At 37.1% G+C, this 26,881-nt stretch overlaps 1 protein-coding gene across 8 annotated transcripts in view; it reads left to right on the forward strand.

Annotated features, from left to right (window-relative positions):
• Positions 1-26,881, forward strand: part of LIN54 (lin-54 DREAM MuvB core complex component) — a 69,068-nt gene that overhangs the window by 15,747 nt on the left and 26,440 nt on the right. For 7 of the 8 annotated variants that reach the window (XM_032878117.1, XM_032877935.1, XM_032878065.1 and 4 more), the window contains 2 exons: positions 3,580-3,703; positions 11,170-11,312. The exons of the other annotated variant lie outside the window; for it this stretch is intronic. In XM_032878117.1, coding sequence (XP_032734008.1) covers positions 3,580-3,703; positions 11,170-11,312 — 267 coding nt within the window. The remainder of the gene's footprint in view (positions 1-3,579; positions 3,704-11,169; positions 11,313-26,881) is intronic. 8 annotated transcript variants of the gene reach the window in all.

The raw sequence follows: 26,881 nt of genomic DNA on the forward strand, positions 1-26,881 counted from the left end.
GAATGAGATACACTGTCATCATCAAGCATCTTGTCCTCATCTTGATTTTTTAAAATCAGTTTTAAAACTTGTTTTTATTAGTTTGCGAGAGTTTACCTGGCTTTGGGGATATGGATCATAACCATGTTCACAATAAACTGATAAAACCAGAATGTCATTTTTTTTTTTCATTTACTAGGACATTGTATACATGCGATTTAATGACCAGTTTACTTGTATCCACAAGTTTTCTACTATAATCCCCTAAGTACTGACAACGACAGCAAAGACTGGGGCCTAATTCTTATAACTCCTTTTATTATTGTTAACTTTTATGAAAGCTGATTCTATTTATTAAAAAGAACTTTTAAAAAAAATTTATTTGTGAGAGAGAGAGAGAGAGCACCTGTCGGGAGAGGGAGATGGAGAAGCAGACTGCCTGCTGAGCAGGGAGCTTGATGTGGGGCTCGATCCCAGAACCTTGGGATTATGACTTGAAGTGAGGCAGACACTTAACTGACTGAGCTACCAAGGCACCCCAAAAAAAGAACTTTTATATAAAAGCAAACAAAAATGAAAGAAACCCCATTTAGAATATTGTTCCACTTGTCCAGTTTTTAGGAAGCTCAAATCTTTGAAACTCCAAAGTAACCTACAAAGCTCTAAAGCACAGGAAAAAATAAACAAGAAGCTACACATTTATGTTTCCTCTTTAGGCACCAAAATATTTGGTTTAGTATTAAACGGTGTATATGATTCTTTGGTTTTTTTCCTAGACAATCCTCAGTGTTGTGTTAAGTTTATTTATTTATTTATTTATTTTATTTTATTTTATTTTTAAAGATTTTATTTATTTTTTTGTCAGAGAGAGAGCGTGAGAGTGAGCACAGGCAGATAGAGTGGCAGGCAGAGGCAGAGCGAGAAGCAGGCTCCCCGCTGAGCAAGGAGCCCGATGTGGGACTCGATCCCAGGACTCTGGGATCATGACCTGAGCCGAAGGCAGCCGCTTAGCCGAGCCACCCAGGCGTCCCTATTTATTTATTTTTAAAGATTTTATTTATTTATTTGACAAAGAGATCACAAGTAGGCAGAGAGGCAGGCAGAGAGAGGGGGAAGCAGGTTCCCCGCCCAGCAGAGAGCCCGATGTGGGGCTCGATCCCAGGGTCCTGGGATCATGACCTGAGCCAAAGGCAGAGGCTTTTAACCCACTGAACCACCCAGGCACCCCTAGTGTTGTGTTAGGTTTAATCAGAGTATTGAAACTGTTAGGGTACATACAGCAGGTAAGGGTGAAAGAAGGAGACCTATCTTGAAAAACCAAAGAAAGAGGTGACAATTGAGTCCAGAGGCAGTAACAAAGAGGTATTGTTACACTTAATTACAGACATATAAACACTTCCCCATGTTTCTTGTGCATAATCTTATATATTATGCACAAGAAACATGGGGAAGTGTTTATATGTCTGTAATATAAGAGTGATTAACAGCAAACAGTCTGGAACAATGTAACTTCTCATTAGCTCCTGAACTGATACACTACAGTGCCAGTATTTACCTGCGTATATTATTTGATCATATATTTGCCTATTTTACTTGTAAAATTCCTTGTTTGAATCATCTTTGTCTTTATCTGCTGATTACATAAATTTGTTAAAAGTGATACTTCATGCTTTGTTTTACTTGATAAAGTAATTTTGTTTTAGAGTAGCTTAGAATTTAATAATGCAAAAGTATGGTTTTTTGAAGGAACGATAAATCGTTATTTTCAACAGTGTGCCACTAAAGAAACATAACAACAAGGGCAAATTGGAATTGTTCATTTAAATAATGTGCTTTTGGTTGTATTGTTTAGATTGTTTTTCTGATTGGTAAGTATTCATATAGTCATATGATTGTGAAAATCAATTAAAAATAGGGAAATACTCTAAGCTCCTAATCTTTATAGTTAAGAATATTCCCCCCTAAAAAGATATTTATTACAAGACATGGATTTCTAAGAACATCAATACCTTTTCCTTTTCAGATTATTAGTACTAAGTCAATAGATGATATATTCTGATATCTTAGAATTTTAGGCCTATAAACACAGTTGGGAAATATATTCCCTTTATGTCTCCCAAACTGCATCAGTGTCTTTAAGTATAGTCATGCATTTATTTAGACATACCAGTTTTGCAAGCTGGATATTTTTTTTTTCTTAGTATAGTAATGGGTCTCCTTGCCTTTTTTTTTTTTTTTTTTTTTTAAAGCAATTTGTGTTTCATTTATATTTTGTTTTGTCAGTCACATGTTCTGAGTATAAGAAAATAAAATATTCTAGGTATAAAGTAATGTGTTCTTTAGTTTAATTTATAATTTGAGCACAAAGCTGATATTTATGTAGTTCTGAGATCCATTGCAGCTTCTGGTATATTTCTGTCATTCAAATTGGTCACGTTAATTCATTTTAAGTCATTATTTCCAATATTAGTACTTTTAGGTCCTCAATTTTCATATCTGACCAAAAATAAAATTAATATTTAATGTCTTCCCTATCATAGCTAAATTTCTGCGTCTAACTTTTAGAAGAAACTATCTATATGTTAGCATACATTGATAATTTCAGTATTAAAACATTGATAACTCTACCCTCCTTGACTTGTGGAGAATTTTAGTTCAGTTCCACCGTGTGCTGATATAGTAAGATCAGGGATGAGTATAAACCCAACCTTCAAAGAATTGATAGTCTAGGGACGCCTGGGTGGCTCAGTTGGTTGGACGACTGCCTTCGGCTCAGGTCATGATCCTGGAGTCCCGGGATCGAGTCCCGCATCGGGCTCCCGGCTCCGCGGGGAGTCTGCTTCTCTCTCTCACCTTCTCCTCGCTCATGCTCTCTCTCACTGTCTCTCTATCAAATAAATAAATAAAATCTTTAAAAAAAAAAAAAAAAAAGAATTGATAGTCTAGTAAACAGTATTTTAGCAAATAATGTTTCTAGCCCCTTGTCTTTAGAGTAGTCTTTGTTTTCCAAACTTGCTCTTTGTATCCTAGGGCACTGACTTGTTCAGTTCTTTGTATATGTACCCCTGGTCTATATATATAAATATATAGATATATATATCTAAAGCTGAAGATCTAGTCATAAGCCTGTCTTTATTGTGTAATTATATTTTGCTTCCAGGGGCCAGTGTAATTGCATTTACAGGTGGCTTCATCATTTACATTATGCTTTCTTAATTGACTCTTTCTGTTATTGAATAATTTGTTATTTTGAGAATGAATATTGCTGTTTTGTAGTGTTTTAGTATTATCATTAATAAGCACTGTTATTAAACATGTCAAAATACTCATTGTTTTTCATCATATGCATACTATCCTACAGACTAAGATAAGAATTTACAATAAAAATGCAAAGGTATTGCTATATATTGGCTTAAGGATGGGATCACAGTATTTTGATGAATGGCTGCATTTTAGGTGTTTTTAACACAATTACTTAGATATACTCTGTCAGTTGAGCTGGTTTCAAGTGTACTTCTATATATCAATCTTCTGTGTAATTTTGATTGAATAGGTGTTTTACAGAAACAGATCATCTTCATAGTTATTTATATATTTCAGATTGCTAAGAAGCCTCGAACACCAACCTCTGGTCCAGTAATCACGAAGCTGATCTTTGCAAAACCAATTAATAGTAAAGCAGTTACAGGACAGACAACTCAAGTATCACCACCAGTCATTGCAGGTTATATTTCTTTATAGTTTATTAAGCTATTTATTTACCTCCTTTTTAGGTTTAAAAAGGGCTGTTCTGCCATCTTGAAATGTTTTAGTGCAACAAGTAGGGTTATTATTATAAACCAAACTAATAAGAAGTGTGACACTTACTAAATGTATGCTTCGAGCAAAATGCCTTATCTCAAAATCAGTCCATTACTTTAGTCTCCTTAGTTTTTTTTTTATCATGAAAGTAGTGAAGTCTCAAACTCCAGTGATACTAGCTAACATTTGTCTAGTGTTTACTATGTGCCTCTCACTATTCTTAGCTCTTTACATAGTGACTTAAATAGTCCTTGGGGAATCCTGTGAGGTAGGTATTAATAACAGCCCCATTTCGCCTGTGTGGAAATGGAGGCACTCAGCTCGTAAATGGTTGAATTGGGATTTGAACCCAGGCAGTTTGTCTCTAGAGGACATGTAGTTAAGCTTAATAGATTTAAATTAATACCCATGAGAGAGTAGTATTTCGTGGTTTCTGTTTGAATTTTTGGTTTCAGTGTGTTAATATGCTTTATATGCAGTTTTCTATGAATAGAAGATTATCACAATGATAGTAATTACTTAAGTGGTAACAGAATTTTAATTATATTTTCCAGCAAGTTCCTTAGTGTGGCCCAGTTCTCTTTTATTACATACTTTAAAATTTGTCCTCACCAGTAACTGTAACACCTCAAATCTTGACCTCAAGTATTTCATTTTCTTCATAGTTTTTCTGCCTTAGGATTCCCAATCTACCAGTTCTTTGAGATCTCTAATCCATTAACCCTTTTGTTTTCTCGTTAGTAATCACCCACTTGCTGTCCTCAGAGTCTTCCCTAGTCAACATGGAGCCCATGACCCATGGTTATCACTCCCAAGCAAACACCACTGGTACTCTTTTCCCTTTCTCCTTCTATATATCCAGCTCTCTTCTTACTTCTTGCCTGGTCAGCTGCTCAGTACTTCTAGAAACACAGCCATGGTGACTGGTCTTTAATTCAGAGCTATACTAACATGACTCTTTTTACCTGTTAGGAGCTTATTTCTAATTTCCATTGTGGTTAAGGGTTTATGGAAGTACCTCTGGGTGGCAGATTTGACTAGAGACTTTCAAATGCTAATTACACATTACTAGAAAGTGTATTCTTCTTGATGAGGGTAAATTAACTAACCATGGGGGAGGGTAAAGTGGGAGGGGATGTATACTAAAACCACCCACTAGACAACTGTGAAGTCAATGGCAGTGATTTGTCATTTTCCTGAGGCTTTGAATCGTATCTAGGGAAGCTTCTCATTTTAGTTCAGTGAGAGGAGGCATGGAGAGATTGTAATTTGAGGGTAGTGTTGGTGAATGAATTTTCTCTTCTGGCCCTCAGCAGAGATGGGTGATGTTAAAGGAGGCTGGTGTCTTGAGGACTGTCATGGGGGGCAGGTATGGCGCCTGAAGAAAGACTGGAACGGGTTTGAATTTGGAGCTGGTTCAGGAAGTGGGTTTCAGTTGGCTGAAAGAAAGGAAGGCTTTGGATATGTTGATGAAAAAGGGACCCCACCAGTCCTCAGGGAGGTTTTGGAAGGTTTTGGTGGAGAGGGTTAACCCAGAGGAATGTCTCAGTGCAGTGTTTTTTGTTTTGTTTTGTTTTTTACTCGTTTTGAGTTTGAGAGAGTTCCTTAAATTTTTTAATTAGGTGGGAAAATTATATACTAAACAATTGTGGTATTTGCAGAAGTGTCTGAATGAGTATTTGGTAAATGCCAAGATTTCACCTCTTTTACATTTGACTATAATGATGTCATTGCTGGGTCTTTGGATCATTTATATAATGTGTTTACACACTAATCATAACTTCACCTTTTAATTATAGGCAGACTTATTGGCTCTACCAAAAGGCGTTAGGTAGGCCTCTGTTAAACTTTATTAGAATTGTTAGCATTAAGTTCAGTAGGAGAGAGAATTTCTACTGTCAACTGATACCTTATATAGCCTTTTTTAATTCATTTGAGACAAATGTTAAACCACTGAAGTAGCTTTCCTATTGAATTCTCTTTATCTTTATATTGTGCTATTGATTTTTCAAAGTACATTTAGATTGTTTTTAAATGACTTTTGGGCTTCTCATTGAAGATAGATATCTTTTTCTGTCTTGTAGTCAAGATAAACTTAGGTTTATATATGTGATTTTTCTAAAATGCAAATCTGATCTTGACACACCCTTGCTAAAGTTTTCCTAGGCTGTATCCATTTCTCTCTCATCTCTTTCTTGGCTTCATTCTGTCAGATTTGAATTCAAGTTGCAGTGCTTTCTTAACATTAAAGGCATTGCTGATTTAATACATACTTTTTTCATTTTTACCTCTTATTAGTTCCGTACTTACTGATTTAACTTATTTTAAGAGATTACCAAATGGACCATGTTCTCTTAGGACTTAGCATTGTTCCTTTTACTTGAAATGCCTTTCTTTGCTCTACTCTTCCCTGATTGTCTCACGTGTTCCCATAGAACTCAATGATACCTGCTAAATTCTTAATTTTAGGGGTGCCTGGGCGGCTCAGTCGTTCGTTAAGCGTCGGCCTTCAGGTCAGGTCATGATCCCAGGGCCCTGGGATCAGTTTCCGCATCTGGCTGCCTGCTTCTCCCTTTCTCACTACCCCTGCTTGTGTTCCATCTCTCACTGTCTCTCTCTCTGTCAAATAAATAAATAAATCTTTTTAAAATTAACATACAATGTATTATTTGCCCCAGGGTAAAGGTCTGTGAGTCATCAGTCTTACACACTTCACAGCTCTCACCGCGGCACATACCCTCCCCAGTGTCTATCACGCAGCCACCCTATCCCTCCCCGCCACCCCCCAGCAACCCACAGTTTGTTTCCTGAGATTAAGAGTCTCTTAAACGGTTTGTCTCCCTCCCCAGTCCCATCTTGTTTCATTTTTTCCCTTCCTACCCCCATGACCCACCACCCTGCCTCTCAAATTCCTCTTACCAGAGAGATCATATGATAATTTTCTTTCTCTGATTAACCTATTTCACTCAGCACAATACCCTCTAGTTCCATCCACGTCATTGCAAATGGCAAGATTTCAGGGTTTTTTGATGGCTGCACAGAATTCCATTGTGTGTGTATATATATATGTATAGATATACCACATCTTCTTTATCCATTCATCTGTTGATGGACATCTAAGCTCTTTCCATAGTTTGGCTATTCCACAATAGCTGCTATAAACATTCAGGTGTACATGCCCCTTCGGATCATTGCCTGCCCCCCCAGCCCCCATCTTTTGGAGTAAGTCTCTTGATTCTTGGAGAACAACGAACAATGGAGTGTAAATACCTTGGAAATTGACTTCAAGGGGAAATTGTATAACTTGTATACTTGCTTGAATTTGTCTGCAGAGCTAAGGATAAATAGGGATTTGGAGAGTAGATAATCAGGAGAGATGCTATCTGGATGAAAAATAAGCAATAAAGATACATTTGTATCTTTAGGGTAAATACCCAGTAGTGTGATTGCTGGATGGTAGGGCAGCTCAATTTTCAACTTTCTGAGGAATACCGCAGTGTTTTCTAGGGTGGATAAATCAATATTTAAAAAAAAAAAATTCTTAACCAGACTTCTTTACATTTCATACTGGTGGAAATAAAGTATTTTCATCCCTAATCAACATAAAAAAATTAATTTCATATTGGTTTTTAATATTTCCGTTAGTCACTGTATTATAATTCTTGGTTTTCTTGTCTGTCTCCCCTACTGTATTTATAATTTTTTGTAGTGACAATTTTTTTGCTTTGTTCTATCATCTAATTAAGAAAAATTATTTATATTTAAAAATTATAAGATATATGTACATAAATTGTGGTATAATATATATATCATTTTTGTCATTTTCAAGTGGACTGTTCAGTGGCATTAAATATGTTCACACTGTTGTAAAACCATCACCACCATCCATCTCCAGAACTTTTCTCATCTTGCAAAAGAGAACCCCTATCCTTATTAAACGATAACTCCCCTTTCCTTCCTCCCACCCCCCAACTCCTAACAGAGACTTTTTGTCTCTGTCAATTTGATTAGTCTATGTATCTCATATAAATGGAATTATACAGTATATGTTCTTTTGTAATTGGCTTATTTCACTCAGCACAATGTCCTCATAGTTCATCTGTGTTGTAGCATGTAAGAATTCCTTTTTTAGGTGAATAATACTCCATTGTATATATGTACCACATTAATGGTAGCTCTTTTATTTTGTTTATCCTTCTGGACTTGGTACAGTTTCTGGCACATAGATGTGGTTCGTTGAATGTGTATTTTTGAATGAATGTGTGTGTTGTGGAAGTGGTGTGTGTGGGAAGAGCTACTGTGAAACTTGGGTTTTAGTCATGGCTCTTCTATTGGTTTTGTCTGTGATCTTGGGTAACTATCGATTCATCTTCTTTCTTTCTTTTTTTTTTTTTTTTAAGATTTTATTTATTTATTTGACAGAGAGAGAGAGAGAGAGATCACAAGTAGGCAGAGAGGCAGGCAGAGAGAGGGGGAAGCAGGCTCTCCACTGAGCAGGGAGCCTGATATGGGGCTCAGTTCCAGGACCCTGAGACCGTGACCTGAGCCGAAGGCAGAGGCTTTAACCCACTGAGCCACCCAGGCGCCCCCGATTCATCTTATTTCAATAAGATGTTGATACCCAACACTTCAGAAAGCTTTGGAGATGGTTAAATGAGATACAGAGGTCCTCGTTCTTGGAGCTCCCGAAGTACAGGGTTGCTACAGTGGAGCAAGCTTCATCAATGTGAAAATATTCACTGATAAATTAATCTCGTACAGAATTAGTCCTCCCTTAGATAAGCGAGCTCCCTGCCTGCCCCCCCCAATCCCCGTCTTTTGGAGTAAGTCTCTTGATTCTTGGAGAACAACCAACAATAGAGTGTAAATACCTTGGAAATTGACTTCAAGGGGAAATTGTGTAACTTGTATACTTGCTTGAATCTGTCTGCAGAGCTAAGGATAAATAGGGATTTGGAGAGTAGATAATCAGGAGCGATGCTACCTGGATGAAAAATAAGCCAGCCCCTAAAAAAGAATAACTTGAATTTTGAAGAGGTATAGAGGGTTCTTGGGAAAATTGATGAAACCCTGAAATACATTGGCAGAGATGACCTTATATATGATCATGTTATGCCCATCAAACAGAATCTGTCATTTTGCTGACATATACGTTTTCAGAAAAATCCTCTTTCCCCCACACTTACCAGTTCGTTCTAAGAGTTAGTGTAATTTTAATTATAGATTGGATTTTTGTTAAATAGAAGCTCCCCCCAAAAGTGAAAGTTTTATTTTTAGTTTTCTTTGTTAATTAAAATTTTTGTCCCTGTTTTAAATGAATTCATTTTTAAGTGGCCTTTATCTGGATCAATTATTTTCAGGAATTGAGAATTTTCTGTATTAACTTGTTCATAAACTTTTTTCTGAATCTGTGTAATGCCAAATAAATAAGAAATTATAGTAATAACCATAAATGAGCATTTTATGGAACTTTGTCTTTATTGATAATTTATTTTCTTAAAAATGTAATGGTTCTTGGGGCTTCAGGTTTATCCCACAGGTATTAGTTTTAGAAACTAGAACAGGCAAATGTTTTACTTCAGACAGGTTCAACACTTTAGGATGGCCTAAAAATATTTGATGTAAATTTCATTTAGTTTATGTAGAATTGACTTACTTAGTTGCGATGTAATTCAGGTTTAAAAAAAAAATCTCATCTGAAATTCATTAATGAGTATTATCAATGAAATTAAATGTAACCATGTACTACAAAGAAATTGAAAAAATAGTAGTTAAAATATTTTTAAAATTCTTAAAGTTCAGATAAACCTGATTTTAAAAAGAAACAGTGTACTGTGGCACTGTTATCAGAAAAAATAATCCAGAAGCTCTTAAGTGCTAGTTCTTGATTTTTGTCTAAAGAGAAAGTCCTTTCTTTTTTTTCTTTTCTCTTGCTTTCCCCTCTCCCTCTCTCTTTCATCTCTGGATATATCTATGAATTAAATCATAGCATCTAAGAGGGTATTTTAGAGGTAATGTAGTTATCTACCTTTTCTCTTTCTTGGGTGCTTGAATTCCCTCTTTAGCCAGTGGATTTGCTTATACAGCATCTGCTTAGAACACCTTCAGTGACTGAAAACTCACTTGTGAGAAGTAGTCATTTCAGTTGGAAGTTTTTGTTAGAAGTTCTTTCCTAGTGCTGAGCTGAAACTTCTGTTTCTGTGCGTGTGGTGCATCTGATGTTACAGAGTGGCTCTAATCCTTCCACTTGACAGCCTGTGTCAGTCAGGGTCATCTTGGCTTTCCTGCCCTAATCAGCAATCTGAGTCTCAGAAGTTTAAAAAAATTGTACTTTTTGTTCGTACTTGATTAGATTATCTACATGTCCACTGTGGATTAGAAAGGGGGCTCTTCTTACCATGATCTCTCAAGGACTCAGGCTGACAGAGGGACGGTCATCTCAGATGTGGCAGAGCAAAAGAGAGCTTTGAAAGGTCTTGCATAGGCAGTAAATGCTCTGGCCCAGAGTGACACATATCACCTCTACTCGCAGTTCACCAGTTAGAACTTGTCACGTGTCCCTAACCTAATCCCAGGGTGTGGGGCGGGTCAGAAGGGCGGTTCTCTCACGAGCCCAGAATGGGGGAGAACCAGAGTACTTGGTGAACCACTGTCACACATGCCTCTCTTTTAAGAATTTGGAGATGTGTCATGTCTTTGTACTCCTCTCTTGCCTAGGTTAAAAATTCCCGATATTTCAACTCATTGTGATATGATTCCCAATTTCCTAAGCCATCCAGACACCCTACAGTTTTCCCGTGTTTTTCCTGATGGGTGTTTTCAAGAAGGGAACCCAGTATTCCTGAATTCCTGTTGGAAGTTTTTCTTTTCCTTTCAGCAGTCTGAAATCAGGTAGTATTAAACCAGTGTTCAAGTTGGTGTGGTAACTTTCATTGAGGGGGCTTTAAATTGTGTCCTGAATGGTTTAAGTTCAGAGTAAGACACCTGCAGTATAGCACAGAGATTAAGTTTTGAGACTGATTCAGGGCCTGACTTTCAGGAGCTGCGTGATACAGGGCCTGTTGCATAGTTGTCCTGAGCCTATTTTCTAGTTCCGATAGATGGAATTTAGTAGGATTGATGAGAATGTGAGCAGACATGTGTTTTCATGGGCTTTACCTTAAGTGGTGTTAAGATACTAAGTGTTACTAGGAAGCATTGTTTTGTTTCCTTCTGACTAGTTTCAACTTAGTTCGCTCAGGACTCACTTGAGTAGTTTAAGTTCATGCCTGGATACAATGAAACAGTGAGCATATGTACTACAGTCCTTGTGGGTGTAGATCATCAACACATACATTTTCATATTATTATTGAAAAAAGTCGAACTGATGCGCTGCCTCTCATTTGCAGGTAGGGTTCTTTCACAGCCTACTCCCGGGACTCCATCAAAGACCATAACAATATCTGAAAGTGGTGTTCTTGGATCAACTTTAAATTCTACAACACAGACACCAAATAAAATAGCCATCTCACCTTTGAAATCGCCAAATAAGGTAAAAAAAAAATTAGCCACAAATGCCAAGTGTTGTGGTTAATGCTTTTATGTTCTTACTAGTCACTTTAGATACTTCAGTTTTAATATATTCCCGAACAAGCAATAAGGGTTCATCAAATACTAGATGAATAACCAAGGTTATATGGCAGAAAAAAAACAAAACTTACTCTAAACACATAGTAACCTAGTAATCATGTGGCATGCGAAGATAATTTCCATGGCCCATATGAGTGTGGGTACAACAAAGCTCTCTTGAATGAGGTACATGATGTGTTTAGTTCTTCAGTTAATATTTGTGCAAAATTATTATCTTTGGGAAGTCACATATGTAGTGACTATATGAATTTAAAACATTAAATGTAACTTTATTATTATTATTTTGATAAAATACTCTTTTTTCTGCTTAAACTGTCCTGTTTTCATGGAGATCTGAGCTTTTGCTGGGAAACAGAGTACCTAGAGTACTAGAAATTGCCAATGCTGGTAACCAGATTCTCAGAGTCTTTAGACTTAAGTATAGATCATTCAGAGCATTCAAAAGCTTTTCATAATTTGTTTTCATCTTAAGGTAGCTATCATTTTACTCTTACATCAAGTAAGTAGTCTTCGCTCACTTTCCTAAAACATACAGAGTGATTATACCAGCATAACATTTTGAAAAGGTATGTTTTAAAGGACATATTCAGGTGGAAAGCTAAGCATCCTTATTCCGTAAAATGCTGCCTTTGTGATTCTGGAAACTTACTACCCTTTATATCACCTTTTTCCTTAACTTATTATTATTCATTAATAGAACAAATGTTAAGCATTTGTTTGACATTTTTTAAAAAGTATAACTGTTGGTTTCTGTCTTAGTGAGACTTGAATATAATGTATAAGTATGTCTCTTATAGTTCATTAAAATGGGATTCTATCTACATAATAATAGAAAATAGTAATTTACTTAAATGAGGTGAATTCAACAGATATTTGAGTGCTTACTATGTGCTATGCATAGTGATAGGCACTGGGGATAAAAGCACAAATAAGAATAAGACAAGTTTTTCATGTCAACAAGGAAGTTAGACCTAAACATTCAATATTGCCCTACAGAGTCATGACAGTTACAAGTGGGTTGATGAGCTCAGCCGTGTATCAGGGAAGGTTTATACAAAGGCTGTTCTTGAAAGCTCTTAACCTTAAAGGTGTTTTGGGTCTTAGCTGTGGGTAAGCAGAGGAGGCTTTCTGGATTGAAGTAATACTTTACACAGAAGTGGAAAAGTGTGTGGCCCTTGAGGGAACTACATTGCTTTGGTAGTGTGAGAGCTGAGGGTGCTAAGGTTAAATGGAAGGTTTTATTATCTTTAGGGGAGTTTGCACTGTATTGTTCTTGAAGACTTTCTGTGGCTTTCCATTGATTCTAGCACAGCGGTGTCCTTATCTGCATATTAGGATCACCTGGGGAATGCCTGGTTCCTACCCCCAGAGATGGTTTTAATTGATCTGGAGTTTGGCCTGGTATTAGGATTTTTAAAAGCTAAGTGATTTTAATGGGTACCCTAAATTGGAAACCACGACTCTAGCATAATATGAGATTTGCATTTTGAAAAAGAGGATTCTTGTGGCAGTATTCTGAGAGACTAGTTAGGTTAGTGATTCCTAACCTTGGGTGAACTTTTGAAGGCCTCTGGAACCCCTTGAAAACACTAATGGCTGGGTCCTACCCTGACTCCATTTAAATGAGAGTCTAGGTATTTTAATATTTTATAACTCTAAAGTGTGGGCCAGGGTGGGAAATCACCAAGTTAGATTATTATAGTACGTTATGTTTGAACTAGACTGGTAGCTAAGGGGCTTGGGAAGAAGAGATGTATTAAAAGAACTTTTAAGACATAAGGCTGGATGTCAGGGTCCTAGGGAAGGGAAGACTCTAGGATGACTCCTAGATTCCTGACTTGAACAACAGAGTAGGTGGGGGCACCACCTACCAGTTTGACTGGTCCATGGCCTATCCTTGATGGCATACAGATAGGAACCAGCTTTGTTTTTCTCTCATCCTTGACTTTAGCCATGAGATCTTGGATCTTCCTTCCCTACCTCTCGACAAGAGGCTATTTTTCAGTATAAGAACAAGCCTTATTTTGGTGACTAAATTCACAGGTATGAAAAGTCTAGTCAAAACCTTAAATCTAGTTGAAAGCTTCTCTCTCAACTCAGGCCTAATCATGGCTCAGGGACCATGTAGTGAAGAGGAGTGTAATCTGTTTCTTCCCCTCTTCTACCCTCCCCTCTTTCTGCTTTTGGCTACTGATTGGAAGGATGATTAGAAGAGAAAGGACAAAGTTTTATGTGCTGGAACTATTGTAATCTAGCAGCCAGTGTGGCAGGTGTCCCAAGTGTGGACTTTTACAGAGGTGCATTTAGGAAAGATTTTGGAGACCCCTGTGGATATGTCCACATTGCCCAGTTCTCTGTCAAGAGTGTGGTACACACCCCGGCTATCTTTGGCGGTTTTCTCCTGACTGTGTCTTGCCTCCTGTAGTCTACCCTACAGCCTTTTACTTCAGAACATCCTTACAGCAGAGGCATATGTCTTTGGCCCCTCAGGATGCTGTAGCCCTTCTGCAGCATCAGTTTGGCTAATAGGAAGCCTGTGGAACCCAGTGATAGAAGTGCCCCTTGACTAACTGCTTTCCTCCATGTTCTTGCTCTGCCATTTTGATAGCTCCATCCAACTTCTTGCTGTCACAGTTCTCCAGGTTGGGACCAGTTTCTGTGATCACCTATGTCCTAAACTGGGGATATGTGTCAGGTTCTCCCAAGGACTCTCTCACTGTTCATTTCTGGTGTGGGGAGACCAAGATAGGCTTAAGAGTTTAACATACACACACACACACACACACGCACACGAATACACAGTTTCTTTATCAGAGTCTGTTGCCAGCCAAAAATTAAGATGTCCATTTTCCTTTCTTATAGTTATCACCCGGTCTGTCCCAGAGATTTTCTTGGAGAGCCCCTGCCTTTGTTCTTACTGAGGTATAAAGCCTTAACATTTTCTGTTTATGAATTAATTTCTAATTCTAATCTGTTTTGTTTCATTTTCAATAGGCAGGAAGTGGATGATAGGGATGCTCTCTTTCAGTAAGTCTTCCGTGGATGTCATGTCTTCTTTTTAGAGTGTGGGGCTTTATCATTTGTAGTTCTCAGCCTTGGAGGCCTCATTTCAGCTAAATTTGAGATAGTAGAAAAAAAATCGCGTAATCGTTTTATACTAGAGAGGGAATACAGAATAGCTGATTTGAGCAAAAAGATACTATTTAATTCTTGAGATGTTGGTCATTGAAGTACCTACCCACTGATTATCTAAAGGAAGATGTCCATTAGAAAGCTGAATATAGGCAGTGACTAAAACTATGCATATAGATGAAATCAACCAGGGGGCATGAGGTTGTGTGTAGAGACAAGAAAGCAGGACCAAACCACAGAAATACTAAGCATAGTTGAAGAGAAGGAATCAGTGGAAAGGAAGGAATGTTAAGAGATGTTGTAAGAGAAACTAAAAAAAATGGAAGGGGAGATGACTTCAAGAATTATATTGGGCTACAATCTCAAATGTCAGGAAAGTCCGTTAAAAAAAAGACTGAAAAGTAAGGATTTGGCCCATTGATCAAAAGTGGTCAAAAGGAAACTCCAAGGACCCACCTTTTCCTGCCTGCCAACACTCACACTCTGACCATCTGCCTTGAATAAACAGGAATTCTCTCATTATTTCTCCCTGTTTATATAGGGTACCATCCAGATGCCCAGATTCCTACATCACCTTTTCTCTCTCACATCTAATCTCCTTAAGGCTGTTAGTGTCTTCTATCCCTGTTCTGACCTATCCCATCCTCTTGAACTCCCTCCACTGTGCCCTCCCTGGAGTTCATAATCAAAATAATACCTTAATCTTCAACCTCTTTACTGAGTGTTTCTTTTACTTTCTTGTTTTAACAGATACCCAACTCTCCCCTAAGATACTTGCTTTTCCAGCAGATCTCTTAAATGATGGCCATTATTTTTTCTCCTTTAGAATGGAGGGGGTGGGACCGCGTGTCTTCCGTGCTTCTCATCACATTCTGCAGACCATTCTCACTTTCTTCTCCATCTTTGAAACTGATGTTATCAGGCTTATTTTGGAAGTCAGGCATGTCCAATGTTTTCTCAATTTACTTGATACTATAGTTATCTCATATTGTAGGATGTATTTCTTTTATTTTCTAAAGTAATACTCAGTTCTCTAAAGTATTTATTAGGTATGTAAATAAGGAGTAAGCCAATGAAAATATGATTCTACTTGGTTTACTTTCTTCTTGCTTTAGATTTTAGCAGTGCTGTTCTCTACTTTCTGACATTTAATGTCTTTTGTCTTGTAATCTTATTCTTACCTTTAAGTACTGTTTTTTTTATGACATATTTCGATTTATTTCAGAAATGCAGTGTGATTTAACATGCAGAAACCTATCCATCGAATTCACAACATTAATAGGAAAAAGAATAATTTTACGAATATATACAGTACATCTTAATATATGTAGAAAAATCCTGATGGTAGCCAGCCTCCATTTTGGTTAAAAATACTTCAAATAATAAAAATAAAAGGATAATTTCATAACTAGAAAGGGGAGAAAATGCATCTAACTTCATGTTATGGTGCATTGTTGAACAAGCATATCCACTTTCCCACTTGTTCAGTTCTACTGAAGGCCTGCATTTAATGCAGTATTGCAAGAAAAAGAAACAGATGGCATAGATTTTCAGAAGAAAGTTTAAAAAAGTCACAAATTACATATTATCTTATCACATACATGTAAAATTTAAGAATCTGCTCTTGAACTATTAGAATTATATTAATAAGATGATGAGGTACATAGACAATGTAAAAAGTATTTCCAAACCGTTTATATTTAATATAATGGTTCATATGATTGGATTTAAATCTTGCATCTTACTAGTTATTTTTTCTTTGTCTCATCTCTTCCTTTTTTTTTTTTTTAACTTTTTCTGCCTTCTTTTGGGTGAATTGAATAGTTTTTGTGATTCTGTTATATCACCACTATTGGCTTATTATAGTTTAAACTTTTAAAAATTTATTGGTTGTTCTAGAGTCAAATAATAAATTTTTTAACTTATTTTAGTCTACCTTTATATTTATATCGCTTCATGTTGTGGAAGAACCTTACAATTGAGTATTTCCAGTTCTTTTCTCCTATCCTTTATGCTGTCATTTTTATATATTTTACTTTTACATGTTATGAACTCCATAGTACATTTTTTGTTTTTGCTTTACACAAAATTACCTTTTAAAATAATTAAAAATAAGAAAAGTAAGTCCTTTATTTTCATTTTAGCTTTATCTTACACACTTCCTTTCTTTCTATAGGCCCCAATCTTAGTTTGGTATAAAACTCCTCCCTAAAGAACTTTCCTTAGGGGAGGGGTGCCTGGGTGGCTCAGTCCATTGAGCATCCAGCTCTTGGTTTCGGCTTGGGTCTTGACATCATGCCCCACCTGGGGCTGTGCACTCAGTGGGAATCTGCTTGTCCCTCTCCCTCTGCTCCTCCCCCACTTGCATTCTCTCTCTCTCTCTCTCAAAGAAATAAAATCTTTTTAAAAAGCCCTTTCTATAAAATTAAACTTTCTTTTAGGGAAAATTCTGCTAGCAAGATTCTGTCAGCTTTTGTATTGCATGAAAAAGTCTTACCTTTCAGCATTACTTTTTTTTTTTTTTTAATAAACATATAATATATTTTTATCCCCAGGGGTACAGGTCTGTGAATCGCCAGGTTTACACATTTCACAGCACTCATGGTAGCACATACCCTCCCCAATGTCCATAACCCCACCCCCCCCAACCCCCCTCCCCAGCATTACTTTTGAAAGGTATTTTCATTGGGTAAAAAATCCTGGGTTGTCAGTTTTCCCCAGAGCTTCCAAAAAGTCACCCCATTGACTTATAGTTTGCATAATTTTTGGTGAGAAATAATGCTGTAATTTTTGTCTTTTCTTCTTTTATATATGTAATGTATCTTTTCTTCCCCTGACTGCTTTCAAGATTTCCTCTTTATATCTGGAGTTCTGTGTTTTGACTGTTAATGTATCCAGCTCTGTGCTGTGTTACTATTTTCTTTTTAAAATATATATTTATCTTGATTTTAAACTGTCTTGGGTATATAATTTATTGTCTTTTTTTTAAACTTTTGACTATTATCTCTTCAAATATTTCTTCTATCTTGTTCTTTCTCTCTTCTCATTCTAGAACTCTATTTTCAAAAACGTTAGACTGATTTAATTCCAGTGTTTTAGATACTGTCTTCTGTTTTTCCTCTCCCACTTCGTTTTCTTTTTCTTTTGGTTTGGGTATTTCTGTTGACGTGTTTTCAAATGATTTGATTCCTTCCTCATTTGCGTGGAGTTTACTGACTGGGTCCACTGAAGGACTTCTTCATCACTGATAGCTGTATTTTTAAAATTTCTAGTATTTCCTTTTGACTCTTTCTTCCAGTTTCCATCTCTCTGCTGCTGTTTCCCCGCGGTTCACTGCGTGCTGTCTTACTTTCCTGCTGAGTCGACTAATACATTAACCATAATTATTTTTTTTTTTTTTTAAGATTTTATTTATTTATTTGACAGAGATCACAAGTAGGCAGAGAGGCAGGCAGAGAGAGAGGAAGGGAAGCAGGCTCCCCGCTGAGCAGAGAGCCCGATGCGGGACTCGATCCCAGGACCCCGAGATCATGACCTGAGCCGAAGGCAGCGGCTTAACCCACTGAGCCACCCAGGCGCCCCAACCATAATTATTTTAAAGTTCTTATCTGAGGGTCATCTTAGTCTTCCTTTCATCACTGGAGTGGCTGTTTGGACCATTTAAAAAAAATTGTATTTAAAACTTAAACATCTAGGGTAGGGAAACCATATTCTGTTAAAAGCAGGTGACTTAGAACACAGTGAAGCCGGGCTGTTGATTCATTTCAAATATGATCAGAGAGATTTCAGGACAGTGAACTTTTGGATAAATGAACTTAAGAAAGGTAAAGGTTTCCAGACCTTGTGTTCTGGAAACTTGAGTCAAAGAGGGGCTCCTGGGTGGTTCCACCAGTTAAGCATCTGCCCTTTGCTCAGCTAATGATCTGGGAGTCCTGGAATTGAGCCCCACATCAGGCTCCCTGCTCCTCTAGGAAAAAAAAAGAAAAAAAAGAAAATTGATCAAAGAAACAAGAGGTTAGAAACTTTGAAACCCTTTCTTTCCCACCAATTTAGTCTTAAGTAAATATTCCTAAAATCTAAGGCCTAATGATACTTTATGTAATGTTAATGATTGTCTTTTTTCCCCTTAATGTCTATATGATGAATGTGAATGCATCTTCAAAATATCTTACTCTTCTTTTGAGAGTTTATGCAAATTATCCTCGATATCTTTGAATACACCTTACATATACGTCTTGTCAGTTTTGCTCTTCAACCCAGGGGAGTGCTTTTCTCATTTTTTGTTTTTATTTGGTAAATAAATCGGCCCTGTTTGCTCATCCTGTGGTAAGTAACTGAACCATCACTTAGCCATTCAGAACGCAGACTGCCATGTGAGGGATTTCAGAGCACCAGCTACGCATGGATGGTTTAAGAAAATCTTAAAACAAAAAAAGTAAAGTTTCTTCTCTGATTTCTGTGACCAGTATAACTTCTTGAATTCTTCCTATTTCTGGCTCTTCTAGCTTGGAAGAATTCTATGAAGCTTTTATAATTAAATTCTAGATTCAACAGTTTCCTATAGTTGCTTTGTCATTTATCTTTCTGTCCCTGTATCCATTAATCACCTTGTTTTAAAAATTCATTTCAGAGTAAGTTGTACATGTCCAGTATACTTTGCCCCAAATACTTCGTTAAGCAACCACTAACTAGAATTCACTATTTGTTTAGAGGCTTTTCATTTCAGGTGAAATTTATGTATGCTGAAATATGCAGATTTTAAAGGTACTGTTAGATGAGTTTAGATACAATACATATATCTATGTAACCCAAATCTCTGTTACGATAAAAACATTGTTATCACTGTAGAAAGCTAAAAAAAGTTTTTTCCTGGGGCATCTGGGTGGCTCAGTGGGTTAAGCCTCTGCCTTCTCAGGTCATGGTCTCAGAGCCCCACATCAGCCTCTCTGCTCAACAGGGAGCCTGCTTTCCCCTCTCTCTCTGCCTGCCTCTCTGCCTACTTGTGATCTCACTCTGTCAAATAAATAAATAAAATCTTTGGGGAAAAAAAAAGTTTTTCCTAATTATTTTTGAGTGTATCTGGATAAACGGGCACCTATCATTGGACAGGTTTAGGTAAAAAAACATTTTTGACATGTCTTAGAAATTGAGAAACAAATAACTGCAGATTATTAAAACTTTTTGCTTGTAGTTCAGATAGGTTCCAGGTTTTTTTTCTCTCCATTAAATTAAAGGAGGAACTAAGTGAGTTTTTAGATCATTAGAAATAATTTTTAGTGGTAGAATACAATGTAAGTTTGGGTATAAAACTCAAGAATTGTTCAGAATATTAATGTATATTATTACAATAAATATTCTGTTTACTTGTGCAAATGTTTTTAGTATTTATAAGTAAGAATAGAATTGGTACTGAACTTTCACTCTTGCAATATGTAATACTCAGCTGTGAGTATGGGAAATAATCTTTAAAAATGAGTACCATCGGGGCACCTGGGTGGCTCAGTGGGTTAAAGCCTCTGCCTTCGGCTTGGGTCGTGATCCCAGGGTCCTGGGATCGAGCCCCGCATCGGGCTCTCTGCTCAGCGGGGAGCCTGCTTCCTCCTCTCTCTCTGCCTGCCTCTCTGCCTACTTGTGATCTCTGTCTGTCAAATAAATAAATAAAATCTTTAAAAAAAAAGAAGAGTACCATCATCCATCTGATAAAGAGATGCATTCCCATAAAATCTTCTTTTATTTGTAATAATGACAATTTGTAATATTTTATATTGCTTTGATTAAGTCTATATAGTAATTAACTCAATCCAGACAAACTTACATAATACTTAGAGCTTTAAGTTAAGGTAATGGGAAATGTTTTTATTATCTACTTATTTATTTATTTTTTGGAAATAATAAATAATGAACCTTGATGTGGGGCTCAATCCCAAGACCCTGGGATTGTGACCTGAGCCAAAGGTCTAGGTTTAATGACTGAGCCACCCAGGGGCCCCTAAATTTTCAATTTATATACTATCTTTTAGTTTCAGAGGATTATAAAAGAATCCCAAGCATAAAAATGTTATACTAAAATAAAATTTTTAGGGTTTATTTATGAAATTAAATACAGTTCACAGAGTAAAGAGAATAATGTAAATTTCTACTGCTGAAGAATGGTTTATTTGTATTTTAAAAAATGTAATAGATGCTAGTGAGTATCAAATAATTGTGTTGACTTGATTCCCTGGAATACATTATAAAAAGTCATGTGACAGGTTTATTTTAATTTTACTAATATTTATAATAGGCTTGAAATTACAATAAAGTGAATGATGTTATTAGTCCCTCCAAAGGTTATCTCCCTTCTAGTCCGCTGGAAGGGAAAAGACATGGAAAAGCACACATGGGAGGCTTTTATGGGCTAGACCTGGAAATATGCGTCCATTCACTTCACTAGCTAAAATAAAACTGAGGCGCATGGCCTCACCTTAACAAGGGATGCTAGGAGATATAATCGGCTGTATGCTTAGGAAGAAGGCAGTCTCTAGCATAATCATCCACATGTAGCACAAGAGTGTTACACTAACATAGGGAATTGACATTAGCCAGGACACTGGGAACCTGAACAATAATGAAGGTTTCTGTTAGAGACTCTTCTGTTCTGTGTTTGTCAGTGGCAATCGGTATTCATTGAGGTCCGTGTGTCCCCTGTGCTGAGACTGTGGGAACTACAGAAGAGCTTATGGTGATGGTTGGGCAGACAAAACTGAATGCGCATTAAACAGTAATGAATAATGAAATAGGTGCTTAGTTGTGTGGTATAGACAAGGTGGTTCAAAACTGAAGAGAGGTAAGTCCTGGTAGTCCTTCATTCACCACTTAGACAAATACTTAATCTTGTCCACTGTGGGTTAGGGGCTGTGCTATGGAACAGAAGAGAGCAAAAATAGAAGCGTGGACCCTAAAGCCTGTGCAGGATGTGGGAGGGAATATGACAGAAATGAACCAAATTAATTATACAAACATACAAAATTGCAAAACCATGAACAGACTCCTGATGGCATGAGATCCTGTGTGAGGAGGTTGACCCACAATTAGAATGATTACAGAGGCATCCCGGAGCTAAGGTTTCGTATGGGTATGAATGAGAGTGGGTGTCAGCCCCAAGAGTGTAGGGCTACAGCTGAAATGAGAGTGTGCATGTGGGGCGCTGAGACAGCGACTCTGATCAGAATTAGTAATGCTTTGGAGGGAATGGAGAGCATATAAAGATAAGATTAGTTTATGGATAATTTTCTTTTCTTTTTTTTTTTTTTTAAGATTTTATTTATTTGACAGAGACCGCGAGAGAGGGAACACAAACAGGGCCAGTGGGAGAGGGAGAAGCAGGCCTCCTGCAGAGCAGGGAGCCCTGGGATCATGTCCGGAGCTACAGGCAGACGCTTAACGACTGAGCTATCCAGGCACCCCCAGATTATGGATTTTCAAAACAAAGCAATTTAGGCTTAATTTTGTCCTTAAATGGAGATTCATGGAATGTTTCTAAGGCAGCAAGAGCTAAAGAATTAATGTGAAGTTTGCAAAAAAAAATCAGCAATGTCTCTTGTGGCAGGTAGAGGCTGGTCAAAAAGATGATTGAATTTGTTTTGCAAATATCCAGGCAGGAAGTGATATGAGCAATGACAATATCAAAAGTTGAGTTAGAACCATTTGGGGACAGAGATCAGAGGTTGATAGCTTTTACTTTTGCTGTGAAGCTCTCACATATTTGAGTTGGAGATGATGATGGTGGTAATGAGTACAATTTGAAGTGAAGGGTGTCTTTTCATGATAAACTTTGACATAGATTGTTGTACGATTAATAAGAGTTGGAGTTGAGATGATTACAGATTATAGGCTTCATTGGGATTCTGTTGCCTAAAGCTTTATTTTATTTATAGCTCCTCATACCAGTACCCATTAGCCAGGGATAGGGGCAGAAGGAATAAATGACTAAGAATTTATTCTCTTTTCTGTTATATTGGTTTTGTTTTGTTTTGTTTTGTTTTGTTTTTATTGGTTTTGTTTTATGCTTTTATAATTACGGTGATTGAATACTTATGGGGTCCTATGGCCATATTATTAACACCTTTTACTATAGAAACTTAAAATTAATTTTTAAAAAAAAATTTTATTTATGGGGCGCCTGGGTAGCTCAGTGGGTTAAGCCTCTGCCTTTGGCTCAGGTCATGATCCCAGGGTCCTGGGATTGAGCCCTGCATCAGGCTTTCTGCTCAGTGGGGAGCTTGCTTCCCCTTCTCTCTCTGCCTGCCTCTCTGCCTTCTTGTGATCTCTCTCTCTGTGTCAAATAAATGAATTTAAAGAAATTTGTTTATTTACTTTAGAGAGAGAGAGAGCATGAGCCAGCTATGGGGGAGGGCCAGAGGGAAAGAGAATCTTAAGCCAACTCAATGCTAAGCATGGGAAGCCCAACACAGGGCTTGATCTCAGGACCCTGAGATAACAAGCTGAGCTAAAACCAAGAGTCAGACACTTAGCTGACTGTGCCACCCAGCACCCCTAAAATTAAATATTAAAAGTCTAAAAATATTAAAAAATTAGAATAGTATAATTAACCTCCATGTTCAAGTATAATTAACCTCCATTATCCAACTTTAGAATTATCAGCTTTACCTTGTTTTCATCTGTAACCTCTTCCAACTTTGTTTTTTAAGTAAATCATGTCATTTCATCTGGATACTTCTTTATGTGTGTAAAAGATAGGGACGCTTCTTTTTAACTTACCCGTCTTCCTTTAATGCCATTAAATACCTAGTTAGTTTGCATTTCCCTAATCATCATATTTATTTTACACAATATTTGAATTTGGGATCAGATAAGTTTATGAATGATTGCTATTTCTCTCAGTTTTTTTTATCTTCCTTTTTTTCTCTTGCCCTTTAAAAAAAATTGGGTTGTTATATCCTATAGTTTTTCATAGACTGGTTGTATTCCTGTGGTGCTGTTTAGTTTCAGTAATTTCTGGAATGGAACCCAGATGGCTCCTGTATCTTTAGACTTTACATGTGTTTTACAGATACTTTCTCCCAGTGTGTGGCTTATCTTTTATACTCCTAGTAGTACCTTCTGTGGAGCAGAAACTTGTAATATTAATGAAGGTTGACTTACAGTTTTTTCTTTCATGGAATGTTCTTTTGGTATTATATCTAAAAAGTCATCACCAAACCCAAGGTAAACTAAAATTTCTCCTGTGTTATTTTCCGGGAATTGTACTGTTTGTTTCATAGTTAAACGGTTTTAGGGCTGAGTCCATATGAAAGCTGTGTTGAGAGACACTGTTTTGTATGTGTACGTCCTATTCTAGCACCGTTGACTGAAAAAACTATCAGTTGAACTATTTTTGCTCCTTTGTTATAGATCAGTTGATCATATTTATGTGAGTCTATTTCTGTACTTTCCTGTTTAATCACCCGTTTTTAGTCTTCACCAATCTAATTGATTAAAGATCTCACATAGATTTGTATTTTTAAAAATTATTCGTTTCTTTGTGTCTTCTGCACTCCTCTTCTGTGAACTCTGATGCCCTGTGTTTTCTTGTAAGAGTTTTTTAGTATTGACCTTATATTTAGATCACGGATCCCTTGTGAGTTAATTTTTGTATCTGACGTTGGGAACGGATTCAACTTCTTTCTTGCATGGTGGATATCCAGTTTTCCTGGCATCATGTGTCTTCTCTGCATTGAACGGTCTTGGCACCGTGGTTAAAAATCATTTGACCATATATGTGCAGGTTTCTTTGTGGACTCCATTGTTGTTTCATTGGTCTGTGTGTCTGGCTTTATGCCAGTATTGGTTTTTGTTGGGGGTTTTTGTTTTTGTTTTTGTTTTTTAGATTAAATCATTGATCTATTTGAAATTTATTACACAGAATGAGTTATAGGGATCCAGCTTTTTTTTTCTTCAGACCAAGGGGCTAATTCATTTGTTGAATAGTTCACCATTCTCTGTTGATTTGGGATGCCAACTTTTATCATGAACTATTCTTTTATTTATTTATTTTTTTTTTAAGATTTATTTATTTATTTATTTATTTGACAGAGAGGGGCAGTGAGAGAGGGGATACAAGTAGGGGAAGTGGAAGAGGGAGAAACAGGCTTCCCACCGAGCAGGGAGCCTTTGTTGCAAAGGCAACAAAAATAAGTAAGTGGGACACTGGGATCATGACCTGAGTCGAAGGAAGACGCTTAACTACTGAGCGACCCAGGCGCCCCTATCATGAATTATTCTAATATAGGTTCTTATTTAATTCTCCTAAAAGTTTATTTCAAAATTATTTTTGTTATAATAGCAAATTTAATAATTTGAAATTTGCTTTATAACATAATGTCTAAGATTCACCTGTGTCTTAATCTATAGCTGTAGTTAATTTTCACTGGTCTGCAATTTTTTCCTTTCCCACCCTTTTTGTTATTGACGTATAATTAACACCCAGTGGGCTATTAGTTAAGGGGTGTACTATAATGACACAACAATCGTACGTGCTATTCAGTGCTCATCACCGTTGACGTTCTTAATCCTCTTGTTTTCACGCGTCTTCCCACCCACCTCCCTCTGGCAACCACCGATTTGTTCTCTGTATTTAAGAGTGGTTTTTGCTCTTTTTCCTTTGTTCATTAGTTTGTTATAGAGCCTTTTTAATCTTTTGATCTTAGTACTCTGCTCCTAGGCCTGCCCCATACTATTTTATTTATCCTATCTTGATCATGCTTAATCTTCAGTAGGGCTGGTTTCTGGTTTCTTTAAGGCTGATGCTTTTAAAGCAGGTTGTCTCATTTTGCCTGTGATAGTCACTTGACCCTTTCTTTGAATGCTTCCATGGATACTAATATATTTCAATTACTCATCCTTGTCACTGTAATTCATAACTATAAATAAAACATAAGTTGGGTTAATATCCATGAAAAAATAGCAAAAGAATGCCTTATAGCTATTTCATGATATTTCACAAGTCAGTAAAACAGTGCTGAAAGTTCTGGTATTCATTTCAAGGTTTGACTCTCATTAGTCATAAAATATATATAATATTTATCTCTTCTTATTTTCTCATTTGTCTCTTAGTTGGAATCATTTTAAAGCTTGCAAATTTGTTTCTTGATAGGTTTATTTTAATAACCTGAAGTTTGGTAATTAGGATAATGTAAACATAGTTCTTCCATGATGATAGGCTCAATAAACATTCTGTCACAAATTTTTGAGCGCCTGGGTGGCTCAGTCGTTAAGCATCTGCCTTAAGCTCAGGTCATGATCCCAGGGTCCTGGGATGGAGCCCCACGTCAGGCTGTCTACCTGGCTTCTCGCTCTCTCTCTGCTTGTGTTCCCTCTCTTACTGTGTCTCTCTGTGTCAAATAAGTAAATAAAATCTTAAAAAAATTTTTTCTTTTTTACAGACCATATTACTATGGGGGTGCCTGGGTGGCTCAGTCACTTGAAGATCTGACTCTTGGTTTCATCTCAGGTGACCATCTCATGGGTTGTGGGATTGAGCCCCATATTGGGCTCTGCGCTCAGCAGGGAGTTTGCTTGAAGATTCTCTCCTTCTGCCCCTCCCCCAACTCATGTGTGCATAAGCTCTTTCTTTCTCGATCTCTCTCTAAAATAAATAAATAAATCTTTACAAAAAACCGTATTAATATGGAACCCTACAAATTCCTGACTTCAAGCTATATTGCAAAGCCATAGTAATCAAAACAGTATGGTATTGGCATAAACACAGATACACAGATCAGTGGCACAGGATAGAGAGCTTAGAAATAAACCCACACATGTATGGTCAATTAATTAATTAATTTTTTTTAATAAACATATTTTTATCCCCAGGGTACAGGTCTGTGAATTGCCAGGTTTACACTCTTCACAGCACTCACCATAGCACATACCCTCCCCAATGTCCATAACCCCACCCCCCTTCTCCCAACTCCCCTCCCCCAGCAGCCCTCAGTTTGTTTTGTGAGATTAAGAGTCGCTTATGGTTTGTCTCCCATCTTGTTTCATTTATTCTTTAAAAATTAGTTAATTAATTTTTAAAGATCTTATTTATTTGACAGAGATCACAGGTAGGGAGGCAGGCAGAAAGAGAGGGGGAAGCAGGCTCGCCCAATGTGGGGCTCGATCCCAGGACCCTGGGATCATGACCTGAGCCGAAGGCAGAGGCTTAACCCACTGAGCCACCCAGGCGCCCCTGGTCAATTAATTTATGACAGAGGGAATATAGAATGGGGGAAGGATACTTTATTTAGTAAATGGTGTTAGGAAACCTGGAGAGCTACATACAAAAGAATGAAACTACTATTATTTTGCATCATA

Source organism: Lontra canadensis, unplaced genomic scaffold (genome assembly GCF_010015895.1).
Source record: "Lontra canadensis isolate GAN:19392208 unplaced genomic scaffold, GSC_riverotter_1.0 scaffold1, whole genome shotgun sequence".
NCBI lineage: Eukaryota > Metazoa > Chordata > Mammalia > Carnivora > Mustelidae > Lontra > Lontra canadensis.